The sequence below is a fragment of the Cheilinus undulatus genome, linkage group 9 (assembly GCF_018320785.1).
Source record: "Cheilinus undulatus linkage group 9, ASM1832078v1, whole genome shotgun sequence".
Lineage (NCBI taxonomy): Eukaryota > Metazoa > Chordata > Actinopteri > Labriformes > Labridae > Cheilinus > Cheilinus undulatus.
This window is the reverse complement of record NC_054873.1, coordinates 26503899-26520819: the sequence shown is the minus strand read 5'-3', so window position 1 is coordinate 26520819 and position 16921 is coordinate 26503899. Positions and strand designations below refer to the sequence as shown.

The window sequence follows — 16921 nt, the reverse complement described above, 5'->3', positions numbered from 1 at the left end:
TCCTTTTCCAAAGACAGTGACATGTGACGGCAGGAGCTGGGGATTGAACCCCCGACCTTATGGTTGATGACTGACTGAACCTACTGAGCCACAGCCACCCAGAAAGTTCAAATTAATCTGAAAATGGTCTCCAGAGAAGAAGCACTTGAACAGAGAAAAATAGATTGAAGGATTATGATGAAAAGAAAATCATAAGCAGATAAACATCAGTAAATTTTATTTTAAGGGGTTTAACCATCTTTGTTTACATCCAGAATGGTCACTTTTCAGATGTCAGGGTTCAGTGCTTGCAGTCACATGACAAATATGTCAACAGGGAAGATTGGGCAATGGGAAAAATAATGGTAAGAATGGTGAAGAATGCACTGCTTTTTTTGTGCATTATTTGGCTGTCCAAATGGTAAAATAAATAGTGTCTGATACGCACAGCACAGGCAGAAATCCATGCTAACTGCACATAAAATGTATGCAAACAGTGCCCTGTCCTGTACATGTGTGAGGAGTAAGAAAAGGAATATTCCAAATTCTGTGAAAAATTGCTCCCCACATATGCAAATTAGCCTCATCACCAATAGCAAATGATCCACAAAGCCAACATTCAACTTATTATGAGAGAGTAATGTACAGATGTGTAGATGCCAGGCTGTTTATGGTTCTTCCACACACTTTGAGGCTTCATAAATCGCCAATATGTGTTGTTTCTTCAGACTTCAATAATCCAATATCCAAACAGGAGTCAATGGCTGAATAAGCTGTTTGACATTGGCAAAGAAGATTTGACAAATTTTTTAAAGGCGCAACCCACATACTCAGCTCTGCTGCTCATCCCACAAACAAATGTTCATCGGGTGGGTTTGTTAGTTTGTTCATTTGTTAGCAACATAACTCAAAAAATTGTGGATGGATTTTGATGAAATTTTTAGGAAATGTCAAAAATGGCATAAGGAAGAACTGATTAGATTTTGGGAGTGATCTGGATCACCGTCTGGATTCAGGAATTTTTTTAAGGATTCTGTACTACTGGGAGATAGGGCTAATGGCGGAGGTCTGCGCTGTTACCACTTTACATCAGGAGATGGCGGACATGAGTAACTTCAATCCCAGCAGCATTTTGGGTGTGTTTCTATTCAAAGTTTTGGAGTTGATAGAGTTTGAAAGACGCACGCCCGGTTGAGGAGACGAGTCTGAGCGTAACAGAGAGAAAGACAGCAAATTGTAGAGAGAACACTCACAATGCTGTGAGGAATAGAGGAATATTCACTCTCTGCCATGACTTCCAGTTGTCCGGTGAGACCATGGGTGAGACTGTCAGTGCATCTGTTGGCACCAGCAGGCAATGCTTCCACCATGACAGTCCACCTGTAGTGAAGCCAGTACTTTGCCTCACCATGTTTCCACCTCACCAGGGAGGAAGTAATCGGCGAATGCCGGGGTGGGGGGCACATGGGGTCGGATGCAGCAATTTTTTTAAGGATTCTTCACTATTGGGAGATAGGGCTGATGGCGGAGGTCTGTGCTCTCCAAGTGCTTTTCTAGTTACAAATGTGGCATCATTTTAAAGGGAAATAAACAGGCTTTCAAACGGTATAAGATTTATTGCCATGAAGCTTGTGACAACAAAGAAACCCCACATTTCCTTACTTTTTTTTGCTAAGTTTGAATAAAAAATTATTGTTTGCTGATGATAAAAGTGGTTATTATTCATCTTAAGAATAAACTTTGGTTATCACATAGACCATGATTTTGCTGACCTCCATGGGCTCCCTTTTTGACACGGCTATAGAAAACTTTCCTCTTCATCCCCCTTTTAGGTAGCCTTTCTAGAAGGCATACTGTAGCTGGCAAAACCATGGACTGTAATGTTGAAATTTAGAACAGCCTGCTATAAAGCAAGAGAAATGAAGACTCTGAAGTGCTCAGTGTGGGATTATGTTAAAGAACCACTCAGCCCTGCTCAAAAGAAGCTGAACCTTTAAAGTGATGAAAACCTTTTGAACAGTCTACATCCATTATTCAGTCAACACTAGTCAGCTATCTGTCTTTTCATGCGTGCCACACCATTTTACCCTTCTGGTGTATTTATAGATCAATTTCTGATTTTGCTTTACACAAACTTCAAACAGACAAACAAAACCACCCTGAAACTAAAAGAAAACATCCATTGCCCACCTGTAAACAAGAAGAAACTGTAATCACTTAAATAATAAAAGAAGGTGTTTCTTAATTACACATGATTATAGAGTCATAAAGCACAATTGTCGGATGTGATTACAGTGACACACACAGAGCCAGATCAGCAGGCACATAGCTGTTTAGAGGCTTTCTCCCCTGTCATTATGTACACAGTAACAGACAGTTGCAGCCACAGCTTAGACTGAAGAGGAGAAAAGGGGATTTCCGCATTTCACCTCTCCTTCCTTTCTCTCTCCCTCTCTCCAAGTGTTTTTTTCACCATCTGTGGCATGTGAGGGCTGCTTAGCCGTCAGCTAAGGAGCTGAGAGGAGGAAGAGGAAGAGGAGGAGGGTATTCCTCCATCAGCAGGAGAGCCAGGGAGACACGGCCCTACTGTGATCCCACTTCAAATGGAAACAGGGAAGAAAAAAAAAGGACTCCCTCAAGACAGACACTTTCATCGGCTGTCTGAGGAGTGCTGAGAGATGCCTGAGAAGATTTGGGGAAGTGAAATCAAAATAAACTTTGGGATCTCCTCTTTATCCATGTATGGAAACTGTACCGGGGAGAACAATGTGTGTATTTGCATGTGCAGTGGCCTGCTTTTAATCAAAGGTGTTAGCAGCACGGGGAATGTACATGATTCCTCATAAAACCTGCAGAAAACACAGATTAAATTAGGGATCATTTTTTGATGTATTGCCGGCACTATACCATATTTTATGTTACAAATTAAAACAGTGGTCTCATGTTCCCAAAGCAATAAGCCTATGGAGGCTTACCCACTGAGTAATGGGACTTTGGTGGAGAGTTATTAGAGTGCACTGGAGTTAAAGGGGACCAGAAATAGTAGAAAGTCTGTTCTCCTTGTGTCGTTTTGGCTGCAGTGTGAGCGTGGAGCCCCTGGGGGTGGGGTCAGGAGCCGAGAACTGGGGTGTCATGCCATTATCGGTACACAGCCTTGTATTCCCGTATCCTCTTGTGTGTATTTGAGGGGGTTGGGTGATGTCACTGAGCGAAATGAAAGCCACATGGAGAGAGGAAAGAGAGCAATATATGTTCCTCTGTAATAAAGACCAAGTCTAGTCTGTAACCTGATTGATGTTATAAATAAGAAGAATTCCTTGCCCGCTGACAGTTTATAGTTTTATCAGCCCCAATAAATACAGTATACACCTCTCTATCAAACACTGAAGCCATTCATGTAAATGTAATACACTTTAATAAGCTTTCCAAAATAGAAGCACGCTGTTTTTGACTGACATTTAATTAAAGTCTTTCACCATCTGTTCCAAACGTTTCCCCTCAACTGTGGTTTATATGACCTCAGAGTCCAAGTGAATTAGATGGTGATATGGCTTACTGTGTGTCACTGCAAAGCTTTATGCCAAAAGAGCGCTAAAATGTGATCTGATTTTCTATCCAGCTGTCATCTGCTTTGGTATTTTTAAGCCATGTCTGCTCTATAAAGCTTACAGTAGGTAAAACGGACCTTTCTAAATAGATTTAGCATATAATGAAGAATATGTAGGTGAGACACATCATTTTAGAGAAGGATTTGTTCTGGTTTTCATTCTTCTGATTTTTTTGTCCTCTGACATCTCAGTATGCTTTATTTGGGTAAAAAAAAAAGATTATTAGCAATCATAATCATCGACTGTAGAAAACATGGACGTGGTATCAGTGATATCACTCGATGGTTTCTGAAGTGAAGTCCTGAAGCCTTACATTGGCCATGTTGAAAAGCTTTCTCAAAGTAACTTCTGGTCAGCAGCCAGACCAAGACACTGCACCCCTGCCAACCTGCTAACAACCTCTCAGTGAGGATTCCCCACACACAAGATCACACAGAATCTCACGTGATCTAACATAACATGAAGGACGATCAAAATCCTGGTCTGAAAGTCCTGGCATGCGTTACAATTGCAGCACAAATCAAGCACATTGGACATTTTGTGTTAATTCAGACAGGCCACGAAGTCCAACCAAATAATTGAGATCAGCTGGTCTAACACAAGCCCTTATCAGCTGGTGGCCAGCTAATCATGCAATTGGCTAACTGAACTCATGCTGCCTTTTTTAAGCTCCTCTAGCCTGCTACTTTGCTGGTCTCTCTGCAAGCCACTTTTTGCAACCCCACTCCACCCCAGCTCCTCCTTCATTATGCATCTGACTTCATCAGCGTCATTCTGTTTTCATTGATGTCTGCTCTGCTCTGGCTTTACTGTGGCTTCTCTCCCTGACTCAGGTTTTCTTTGTAGGCACAGGAAAGGCAGGAACGTGTGCTGTTCCTTCTTGATGCTTTCCACATAAGCTCATGGAAGGGCAGAGGAATCCCAGAACAGCCACATGGCCAAATTACAAATAAAAGCAATTAGTGCAAACTAATAACTGCTAATAAAGAGAAAAATATTTATAGCCACAAATCATATGTGTTTTTAGACAAAGTGGTCCTGACTGAAACAAGAACAGAAAGATGATGGCATCCTAGCTGAGCAGAAGGTAAAGTTGTGATTATATTTGTGGGCTGTTAAAGTATGTAACATCCATCTGGTGACACTCGCTCTCATTGGTTGTTGTGGATATTCAGTTGGGGGCAATTTCACCTAGAAACATGAATATCAAATGTAGTTGCCATTTGAGGTTGGGGAGACTCCAATGCAGTAGTAAAATAAATGAGTGGCCACCACACACTTTAGGATTATTTGGATTTTTTTTTCTCTCATAAGTATTGATTCAGGCACCATTTGGCCCTGGCACTGTATAAAAGTGTTGATTTAGCACTGGAATCAGAAAAAAACAAAAGATATTTTTGAAATGACTCAAAATTTGACCCAAAACACCATGACCGTGGAACTAAAGCGGATTTTGTACCAAAAATCAACCATAATTTAAAAGACTAAAAATTTGACCTCAAATGCCATGACCGTGGAACTGATGCAGAATTTTGGGCCAAAGATGGACCATTTTTGAAACAACTCTGTATGCATGTTTAATCTAATACAGTAAATTTGACTTTTTTCAGGATAATTAACTACTTGGAATGCTGGTAACAGCTCTGGGCTCAGGATTCTTGAATAACTGTAGTTTTCAGCACTTCTTCATTGGTGTCCATATGTTAACAGTGGAGGTTGGCAGCTGATCATACATCCTGTCCAGCAGATATCTGATGACTAATGTTTTATTGATATTTTTGATCAAACACATGGAGGTGGAGCTAACAATCTGTTCTTACATTTTGTCGCTCAACTCCAACTTAATGTTTACTCTAACAATTTATGGAGTTCTCACTGTAGATAATGGCAATGCATTGTTGACCCAACGCTAGCCTTGAAACGTTGGTCATCACCCCCCGAATCTTTACTTTGAAATAGTCAGTGGGATCTGAGATTAAGGTTACTTAACTATGTAATTAGATTATTTTCTGTTTTTGTTGGTCTTTGATCTATTTCATTTACTCACCTTTTAATTCAAGTGTGCACTTTTTCTATCCCTATCTGTGGACATAGTGACAAAAAGAACAGCAGGTGTTTCTTTCCTCTTAAATTCTGGCCAATAACAAACTCATCTGGGCATTTCTGTTTTGAAGTTCTTGCTAACTTGTCATCCTTCATGCTCTTTTTTTCTCTCTCTGTAATATCCCCATAAAATACACCAAGGACTCTGCGCCCTCTCTCCTTCCCCCGTTTTACAAACTTAACTCATCTCCTCTCTGTGGTCCCTACATGGGGAAAAGGTCAGGAAGGATATTAGAGTTTCACCAGCTGCCTTCCCCTCTGGACATCTCATTAATGAACTGGAGAGCGCACACATAACACAATGGGAGAGGAGAGGACACTGGGATGTACACAGACGAAATGAGAAAGCGAAGGAGAGGTGAGCGTGGAGAGGAGGGGATGGGGTTGAAAAAATACCGTTCTTGGTTTGCTGACCTAAAAGGTGTGATTTATCTAATCATCACCATGCCCTCCATTTTCCAGTGCTATGATATAAGGCCTATGACTGCCCCATGGCCATGATCCAATGTGGTAAAAGTTAATTATAGGTTTCTGTGCATGAGGGAGGAAGAAATTTAATAGGACTCCTCACTTTGCACATTAGCTTTCAGGCAGAGACAACTTTAGGCCGTATTGGTATTCCCCATCTTGCCCTCAGAGGAAAGTCACCTACAGCCACATCATTTCAAGTCTGTAAAAAAATGAGAAAGCTTTTCCTTGTCTTGTGAGAAAGGTTTAAATTACAGCCCAAAAGGGGGTTTCATACATCAGTAATTGCTACCTGTGTATTCTCTGTGTTCATACATGCAGATACCTCAGCTCCTTTTGCTCAAATCTCAGAATTTTACATGAAAAGCTACGGACTTTCACTTTTGCCCTAAAGAAATGTTGATGGATCTTTTGGGGAAACTCTGATTTGCTAAAACATATAGTAAAGTAAAGTAAACTGCATAAAGTTTAACTGAGGAGTGTTTAAATATCCTTTTCCTTTTCTATGAGGTAAATGTTGGATTAAAACCGGGACAGCCCATGTGTTTATTTATACAAGCAAACATTATCCAAATGATGTTAATCCTGTCAGAACAGCTTAGCTTCACACAATAACCTCATTTAACTGCACTTACATCTCAAAGAATAATATTTATGCTGAAGGGTAACTGTTCTAAGAAAACACCTCTTGGCACATGCTGACAAAAATGTCACTTCAAGTGTTATGATATGGGCACATTTATATCTGTTGGTCTGTTAAAGCTGGTCTAATTCTAACTAATTTCTTGTGGTTATTTTTGGGGGAATGAAACAGGATTGTGAAAATTGAAGAGGGACTGAGTAAAAATAATATTTTGGATTTTTATGCTGCCAACAAGAGTATAAGCACATCATACAGTTGCTTTATAAGATTATGGTTGCTGTAAGTGTACACTGGAGGAGCAGTTCTGGACCAGGAACATTCTGAGCTTTGCAAAACCCAGAAAGCATTACCTCAGTTCATCCAAAAACACTGCTGTATTGCAGTTATCATAAACAGGATCAGCAGCAACTGCTTGAAGTAACAGCATCCTACAGAATGGCTCTACACATGGGTGGGAGAGGGGGTCAATCCAGATATTTTTATACGGTTTTTGTGCACTTTTCTGCTCTTTTTACAGTCTTCATCAGTGTCATATTGAATGAAGATACTCAAATATAAGTTCTTGCCTTTAAATTGTATGAAGGTTCATCTTGAATCATCTTGAAAGCTCCAATTCACAACGGTTTGAGACGACCAAGGCAGTAGCTGCGTGCAAGGTTAAGTTGCCCTGTGTGTCGTTAGCAATGGCTGCCTCCAGTGTAGTGATTAGCTAGTGGTTAGCAGGTTTTTGAGATTTCCACACGGTAGTGTTGTAGTGCTTGAGAATGGTCTTGTTCTTGAGACCAGTCTCAAGACCACATTTTGAATGTCTTGGTCTTGTCACGGACTTGAGACTATTTTTACTCAGTCTTGTCTTGGTCTCCAACTGGCTGGACTCTGGATTTTCCATTGCGACCAGTTGAGACCAGGACCGATCTGCTATTCTTTGACTTCATTAATGTAATAATGAGAAGCACTTGCTAAAACAATAAATAGCTGCACCTGCAAAAACTCGGACATCAGTCCATCTCATTTCTAGTCAGAAATACCTCTGAACACTTACTCTAGGCCTCATTGACCTGACAAATCAAGGTAAATATCTCTTTTCCAGATATTTAAGATAATTCAAGACTTGTCAGTGGCTTTTGAGTACTTACAAGGATTTATTTTTTACAAGAAGTTAGTTGACTAATTTGTTAAGATTTGAGAATTTTGCATGATGTGCTTTGAAAGAGTTGCAGACACCTTGTTTTTATCTGTCAAATTTATTTAAAAGAAAACTAAAATCAAAGAGAGAATTCTCTGTAATGTTTTTTGGAAAATTGATTTTTATGGTCTTGGTCTTGTCTCAGTCTCGGCTTGTCTTGGTCTCAGTCTTGACTCTGTCTCGACCCCCAAAAGTCTTGGTCTTGTCTTGGTCTCAGTGCACTCTGGTCTTGGGCAAGTCTTGGTCTCGGACAGTGTGGTCTTGAGTACAACACGACCACATGGTAGTGTTAGTATAGCTTTAGTTCTGGCAGGCCACAGAGTCAAGCACTGCCATAATTCAGATCAGCTGATCTCACACAAGCCCTCATCAGCCAGTGGCCAGCTGATTCTTTCTAAGCATGCTATAGGCTAATCACTCTCATGCTTTCATTAAACTTCTCTTGCTTGGCTATGCTCTACTTTTCTGTCTGCAAGCTTCTCTTGAACCCTCCTCCACCCCAGCTCCTCCTTCATTCTGCTTCTGACTTAATCAATGTCATTCTGGTGTCAGTGATGCCCGCTCTGCCTGAGATTTTGGCTGCTTCTCTCCCCGCTTTATGCCTTTCTTATCAGCATAGGACAGACAGGAGCTGCAATGTTCCTTCTTGATGTTTTCCATATAGAGTCGTGGAAGGGCAGGGGGATTCAGCACTGCCAAATATACTGTAAATATCAGCAAAAAGAGATAAACAATAACTGCGATTAAAGAAACATTTAGAGCCGCAAATTGTGTTCTTGACAAAGTGGTCCTGACTGAATAGCAGTTTTATCAGACCACATTTCTTTATAAAAACTAGAGCAATGAGCTGCACCAACTGCTTCTCTTAGCAGAGTAGATGTTTTTGCACATTTCCCAGTGGGCTTCAGCATGAATTTTTGCCACCGACATATTTCGCCTTTGAAACAATACGTTAGTGCAAGCCTGTATAGCTCAGATGTGCATATCTGCTACCTCATTTTGCCTTGTCACCCAGATTGACTCATCATGAATGTGACTGACAGAATGTGCATTCAGTCACCTTCTGAGAAACTTTTGAAAAATCTTGCCAATTCCCAAATACTTTGTGTTAGAGTTTGGTGAATGTGAAATATATTCGTGAAATATATCAAACAGTCTATCTTGCGTGCCAGGTTACAGAGTGTTACTGAACAGGATGGTTTTGGTTGCAATCTGCTGCTGAAAAAAAGTATCAAAACAATGCCACAAGTAGCATGAGTTTGGAACAAGGATGAGAGAGTGGGGAGAGACATGCAAGAAGGAGCCACAGGCAAGACTTGAACCCAGGCCAACTAACTAGTCAGCAAACTTCGTTCTTTGGCTTCTCACAGTTTCTTTCCTTGCTTCCTTACCCATCAAGAAGGGTAGGTGTTAACAGCATTTTGTGTTTTCCACAGTGCAGTTTCAATCAGAGAGCTTTAGTAGGTTCCAAACTCCACAAAACCTAATTCCTACCTATTGTTGCTTTGGCAAAACCAAATCTTCCTAAGCCAGTGCAAAGATTACTTAACCAGTCAGCATGTTAAACTTTGCAGAATTAAAGAGTTTGGGAGTGACTTTGATCAGATCAGGTCATCACTACTGTGCAAACTGCTGTATCACATTCTCTGCAGCTCTAGCCAAGCATGACGGTGCTGGAAAGGCTGCAAAATAAATCTGAACCTGGCAAAATACCTGCAGCCTGCTGGCACTCTGACACATGCAAGCTGTGCTACAGCTTCATTAGCAGCAGAATTAATAGTTGTCCTAAAAGAAGAACTCATTTCACTCCACAGGGCTCCACAGGTCCAGTTTTGAAGCTGCTGCCTAGACAGCCTTATCTATCTGTATCCAATAGCCCAAATATATCAACTGAAAAAATAGCTTTAATTATGGTCTCAAAGCAGTACTTCTCAAGAAGGGCATTTCTACGCCAATTAATTCAGGGATTTTTGAGTTCATTTGGCCAAAAGTCCAAGAAATTGAGGTGTATAACCATCTTTAGTCTGTGTTTAAGGGCTTAAGAAGCTCTGCAGTCAAACATGGTCATTTCTCTCTGCAGACACACAGGTTTACAATGCCTATGAAAATAATTTATGTGGGATGTTGGGATGTTTCACCCTTTTATTGATTTTATAAATCAATCATGGTAATGTAATTGGGCTGTCTTGACCAAAAAATGTATACCAAAAACATCTCTAATGCCAAAGTGAAAACAGATTTCAACAAGGTAATGTCAATTACACAAAAACATGTAATGTACAATTAGTGGTTGCATAAATATTCACCCTTTTCAAGTCAGTATTTAGTAGATGGCTGTGTAATCACAGCACTGAGTCTGTGTGGATAGGTCTCAATCAGGCTTGCACACCTGGACACTGCAATTTTACTTGATTCTTCTTTAAAACACTGCTCAAGCTCTGTCAGGTTGCACAGGGATCTGATATGAACAGCCTTTTTCAAGTCCAGCCACAAATTCTCTATTGGATTGAGGTCTGGGCTTCAACTCAGCCACTCCAGAGCATTCACTTTGTTGTCTTTAAACCATTTCTATGCAGCATTGCTGTATGCTTCTGGTCATTGTCTTGCTGGATAGTAACTTTTTTCCCAAGCTGTAGTTCTCTTGCTGGCTGAATTAAAATTGCCCTGGATTTTTCTATTTTGAAACATTCATTTTACCCTTTACTAGAGGTGTTAAAAGTATTTACAATCATTACTCAGGTAGAAGTATAGATACTAGGGTTTAAAAAAGACTTCTTTAGAAGTTGAAGTATCAACTCAAGCTTTTTACTCAAGTAAAAGCGTAAAAAGTACTGGTTTTAAAACTACTTAAAGTATAAAAATAAAAGTAATGTAAGAGGGAAGAAAGTGCTCATTGAAAATGAACGCAATTTAGAACAATGCAAATACATTGAAGAACCACATATGTGTACTACCATCCTCCTCGCTGGTGCTTTGTTGGGACATTTTGCTCCAGTTCTCTTGAGTCTCTGCCACAGACATCTTCGTACTAGGCTACATACAGTTGAAACCAGAAGTTTACATACACTATATAAAAAGGCACATGAACTTTTTTTTCTCACCGTCTAACATTAAATCAGATTAAACTTTTCCTGTTTTTGGTCAATTAGGATTACCAAAATTATTTCTATTTGCTAAATGCCAGAATAATGAGAAAAGGTTTTTTTTAGACAACTTTTTTTACTTTCTTCAAAGTCAGAAGTTTACATACACTAAGATCACTATGCCTTTAAACAATTTGGGAAAGCCCAGATGATGATGTCATGTCTTTGGAAGCCTCTGATAGGTTTACTGAAAACATTTGAGTTAATTAGAGGCACACCTGTGGATGTATTTTAAGGCACACCTGAAACACACTGCTTCTTTGTGTAACATCATGGGAAAATCAAAAGAAATCAGCCAAGATATCAAGAAGAGAATTGTGAACTTGCACAAGTCTGGTTCATCCTTGGGTGCAATTTCCAGATGCCTGAAGGTGCCACGTTCATCTGTTCAAACAATTATACGCAAGTATAAACACCATGGGAATGTCCAGCCATCATACCGCTCAGGAAGGAGACGGGTTCTGTGTCCCAGAGATGAACGTACTTTGGTCCAAAAAGTGCACCTCAACCCAAGAACAAAAGCAAAAGACTTTGTAAAGATGCTGGCTGAAGCTGGTAAGAGTGTGTCATTATCAACAGTCAAACGAGTCCTGTACCCACATGGGCTGAAAGGCCACTCTCCCAGGAAGAAGCCATTACTCCAAAAGAAACATAAAAAAGCCAGATTACAGTTTGCAAATGCACACAGGGACGAAGACCTTAATTTTTGGAGACATGTTCTGTGGTCTGACAAAACTAAAATTGTACTTTTTGGCCATATTGACCATCAGTACATTTGGAGAAAAAAGGGGGAAGCTTGCAAGCCTGAGAACACCATCCCAACTGTGAAACATGGGGGTGGCAGCATCATGTTGTGGGGTTGTTTTGCTGCAGGAGGCACTGGTGCACTTCACAAAGTAGATGGCATCATGAGGAAAGAACATTACGTGGAAATACTGAAGCAATATCTCAAGACATCAGCCAGGAAGTTAAAGCTTGGTCGCAAATGGGTTTTCCAAATGGACAATGACCCTAAGCATACTGCCAAACTGGTTACAAAGTGGCTTAAGGATAACAAAGTCAATGTTTTGGAGTGACCATCACAAAGCCCTGATCTCAATCCCATTTATTTATGGGCAGAGCTGAAAAGGCATGTGCGAGCAAGGCGGCCTACAAACTTGGCTCAGTTACACCAGTTCTGCCAGGAGGAATGGGCCAAAATTCCTGCAAACTATTGTGAGAAGCTTGTGGAAACATATCCAAAACATTTGACCCAAGTCATACAGTTTAAAGGCAATGCTAGCAAATACTAATGAAATGTATGTAAACTTCTGACTCTCAAGAAAATAATAAAAAATTGTCTAAAAAATGATCTCTCTCATTATTCTGGCATTTAACAAATAGAAATAATTGTGGTAATCCTAATTGACCAAAAACAGGAAAAGTTTAATCTGATTTAATGTTAGATGGTGAGAAAAAAAAAGTTTATGTGCCTTTTTATATAGTGTATGTAAACTTCTGGTTTCAACTGTACGTCTGCTATTTCCTTGCTGGAGTGTGACGTGATTCATATCGTGTGCGCAGGTGCGATGGATTGCGTACAAACCAATAGGGTGTCGGAATGGTATTATGTTTATATTTCTCATCCAACCACAATCAAATTCACTCTATCCAGATGGTGCGATTTATCTTGATAGGTTTTTGGGTTTTTTAATTTGTGTTTTTTTGAGCGTTGACAAGCCGGAATGAAAACAAGCTGAAATGAAATAGGAGTAACGAGGCTATTTTTAAAATGTAAGAAGTAGAAAGTACAGATAATTGCTTGAAAATGTAAGGAGTAGAAGTAAAAAGTAGGCTGAAAATAACTACTTCAGTAAAGTATAGATACCCAAAATTTCTACTTAAGTAAGGTAACAAAGTATTTGTACTTAGTTACTTGACACCTCTGCCCTTTACCTTTAAAAGCCTCCCAAGGTGCTGTTGAGAAACATCCCCACAGCATGATGCTGTCACCACTTTCTTTGTAGAGTGGGACTTTCTTCCACTCTACCATGGAGTCTCCCACAAGCCTTTTGGTGAACTCTAGTCAAGATTTAAAATTAGTTTTCTTCAACATTGGCTTTGTCTTTGACACTGAAGCTTGTAACTCCTTCAGAGTAGTCATAGGTGTGGCCTCTTGGTGGCCTCTCTCACCAGTCTCCTTCTTGCATGATCACTCAGTTTGTGAGGACAGTCTGATCTAGGCTGATTTACACATGTGCCATATTCCTTCCACTTCTTGATGATGGATTTAATGATCTCCGGGTGATGTTCAGGGCCTTGGAAACAGTTTTATCCATCCTCTGATTAATAATATTAAATAACCTTTTCTCTGAGTTGCTTGGAGTGTACTTTTGTCTTCATGGTGTAATGGTAGCCAGGAATACTGATCAGCCGATGACTGGACCTTCCAGACACAGGTGTTTTTTTTTTTGTTTTGTTTTTGTTTTGTTTTGTTTTTTTTTATATTTGTTTTTGGGCCTTTTCGTGCCTTAATTAGATAGAGGAGGACAGTGGATAGACTTGGAAACAAGGATGAGAGTGGGGGAGAGACATGCGGCAAAGGGCCTCAGGCCGGATTCCAACCCGGGCTGCCCGCGTACATCACTCAACTACCGGCGCACCGGACACAGGTGTCTTTATACAACAATCACCCAAGACACATTAACTGAGCACAGGTGATCCCCATTTTACTAACTGTGAATTAGGTCAGTCACTTTAAAGGTGGTGAAAACACTTTTGTTTAGCTGGCATTACTTTGTAGAGATCTGTTTTCACTTTGACATGAAAGAGTTTTTTTTTTTTTTCTTTTTTATAAAGACACAATATATTTGTGATGATTTATTTATAATATTGTAAACATCTGAGAGGTTGAATACCCTTCATAGGCACTGAAGATTTCATGTGCTTAAATTTATCGCTTAATTTGAAGTGTAAATAACTGAAAGGATGGCTGGGATGAAAGTAAACCATTTGTGAATCTTCACCGGTCCAATAGTCTAGACAAAAGGGGTAAAATATGAAAGAGAGATGGATAATAAGTCCATTCCATCTGTGAAGTGAAGCTTACATCAAAGCATGCAGATCCATACCGTATGTTAGGGAACACATAATGATGTGCCCACAGGAATTCATTCCCAGAAACCGGAAGAAAGTTGATCTGATATTGTATTGACATCACTATTGATCCAACAATCTGACCAGAAGCAGATTGAGCATTTTCAGTGCTGGTATAATTCACTCCTCTGTCACTCTTTCCACAAAGACAAAAATCCAGTTTTTCCACTGTGTTATGATAGCAGATGTTATGGTAATATTTCCTTAATCCTAAGGGTGAATAATTAAAACTGCACCCCTATCCGTCTCCCTTAACTGCATCCAAATCAGTGGTGTGTGAAGAATTCACACTATCTGCCTGTAGGTATGCATGTGCGTTTTGAGTTTGGGTGTGTGCAAAAATCACCGGCAGAGCCCATGAGGCATATATTAAAGCTTAGATGTTTTTCATTCCATAATGATAGGATCCAACTGCAGTCTTTCATGCTAGCCAGAACTTGTATCAGAGGAAGAGAGAGAGGTGGGATGTCAATCAGTGTAGCCGCTTCCCCCTCAGGCACCTAATGAATAAGGTGATATACAGTAGGATAACAGATCAGGATAAAGTGACCTTAAAGTGATGTCATTTATGGCTAAATGCATCAGAGCTGGTCAGCTCATTTTTCATGAATGAACTTTGTCTTACTTTGGCTGTCTTTTCTCCAATTTTTTTCCCATTTAGTCACTTTTTCCAGGAAAAAGGTTTCTTCCAACACTTATTTAGGCTGTTTGTTGTATTTCTGCTGTCAGATTCAACTATACAAATGGAATAAAGACATGGAACAGTAACCCTCCTCATGACTGATGAAGCAGACCTGTCATAACAGACTTCCAGCACCATTTTTATGAGTTATTGACCATCCAAATTCCACACCTATATTCAACCATGACTAACAGGCTTATGTGGAATCATCACCTTCTGTTGCTATAGACATCAAAGAAACTGTGAGAAAAAATTGCAATGTTTATACAAGAGTTTTATCTCCAAAAGCCAAAAGATAAGACCCCCATTATTGTTGAAGAGATACAAGAGAATCATTCCACTGCATGTGCACACAAATACTTTTTTACTTTCTTATTCCATGCCCTGCAAGAAAAAAAAAATCCTCCATCTTTCTGCCACTATGGCATGAGAGAAAGCCACATTGTGCATTCTCAGCCAGCATAGCTGGAGGATCAAAACAAACTGCAAGGAGGCTCCAACATCAACAGGCAGTGGAAAAAGTACACACCTTACAAAGTGTGAGTAGTCAGCCTTCAACTCTGCACGCTGGGTGTGTTTTTTCCCCTTAGGGCCAAAATATGGATCTTAAGTGACCACTGCAAACTATCAAAGGCATATTTAACTCACAAGTAGAGGATTCTGTGTCTCTGGCTTTATTTAGGTCACACTTAATGATCCACACTAGTCAAATGTTTTCATTGTTTTTCATTTTCTGCACACAAGCACATGTGTACTTTAAGGAAATATGCACATTTTGGCTGATCTACTTTAACTTCTGAAATCAGTGCCAATCAAGCACTTGTTATAAACGATACGCGGAAGTCTGAAGAATGAAAAATGCTGCACCTGTCTTAGTTTCAACCTGCACGGAAGGAAGCGAGCAGATAATGCTTTGAGTTGACACTGCATTAACTATTGTGGACTGTAAACACAATTTTGCATCATCTCAAGGCTGCCTTCGCATTTATGTGTTTGCATCACAGCATTCAGATCTGTGCGAGAGCCGGTAATAAAAGAAACCCACGGTGTTTCTCTTACCTTTGTGGGAGAGCCGTATCCTTGGGTAGATGCTGTGGGCTGTGTGAGCCGTACCCAGCAAAACAAGATACAGCAGCATCAGTGTCAGATGCACAGTCCCTATGCACTCTGCCATCATAGTTGGGGCAAACACTCCACTTTCATTTAAACAGAAGTCCACTTAAGGTCAGCAAAGTCCGTGAAAGGAAGAAAGTCTTTGCCGTGCAAGTTCCTGCAAGTCTGCCTGAAGGTAAATATCCTTTTTCCCTGGTGATGTATCTCTGCAGCTTCTATACAGTCTCTGCTTTCCCTTATAGCATTCTGCTGAATGCTGCATCCACCCACCACCTCAGTGGACAGGATAGAGATCTGACTATTATCCTTGTTTGGTCTTAGTAACCAGGGAGAGGAGAAGTCCAGTTGCTACATTCACGCCGCAGTGCCCACTGCTCTCTGTCCATATGTCAGTCCTTCTGTCTGTGTTCCCAGCTTAGATCCACTTCTTATGATCTGATGACAGGGGAGAAAAAAATGAAACCTCACAAAGGTAAGGAGGTGCTGATTTGTAAAACCTCAATGAATTTGTCTGTCCCAGCAGACAGAGAGGCAGGGCTGAAGCTCCTGTACTGTATCCTCAGGCTGTGTTCCTCCTCTGAAGTCCACTGGAGCCAGTCATTCTCTGGACAGAAGCCCAGGAAAGGCAAAAAAAAAAAAAAGAAAAGCCAGAGTGGGAGAAGGGGGAGGAAGAGGGGAGGAGTAGGGAGCCTCGTGCCTGGCGTGCCGTCTCTCTGCACTGGGGGAAGAAAGTGAAGCTTCAGCTCCAAACTCTGCTCACGCTCCAACAGTCGGGGAGGATCCCAAAACCTCAGCTCCAAACCTCAGTGAGTCAGTTAAAGATGGCTTCTACCACATGCTACTGATCTGAGCAGAGGCCAC

At 40.5% G+C, this 16921-nt stretch overlaps 1 protein-coding gene across 1 annotated transcript in view; it reads right to left on the bottom strand.

Annotated features, from left to right (window-relative positions):
* Nucleotides 1-16661, bottom strand: part of sema3e (sema domain, immunoglobulin domain (Ig), short basic domain, secreted, (semaphorin) 3E) — a 42177-nt gene extending 25516 nt beyond the window's left edge. Inside the window, exon 1 of the mRNA XM_041795974.1 lies at nucleotides 16007-16661. Within this exon, the coding sequence (XP_041651908.1) occupies nucleotides 16007-16124 (118 nt within the window). The 5' untranslated portion in view covers nucleotides 16125-16661. The remainder of the gene's footprint in view (nucleotides 1-16006) is intronic.
* Between the last annotated feature and the right edge of the window lie 260 nt (nucleotides 16662-16921).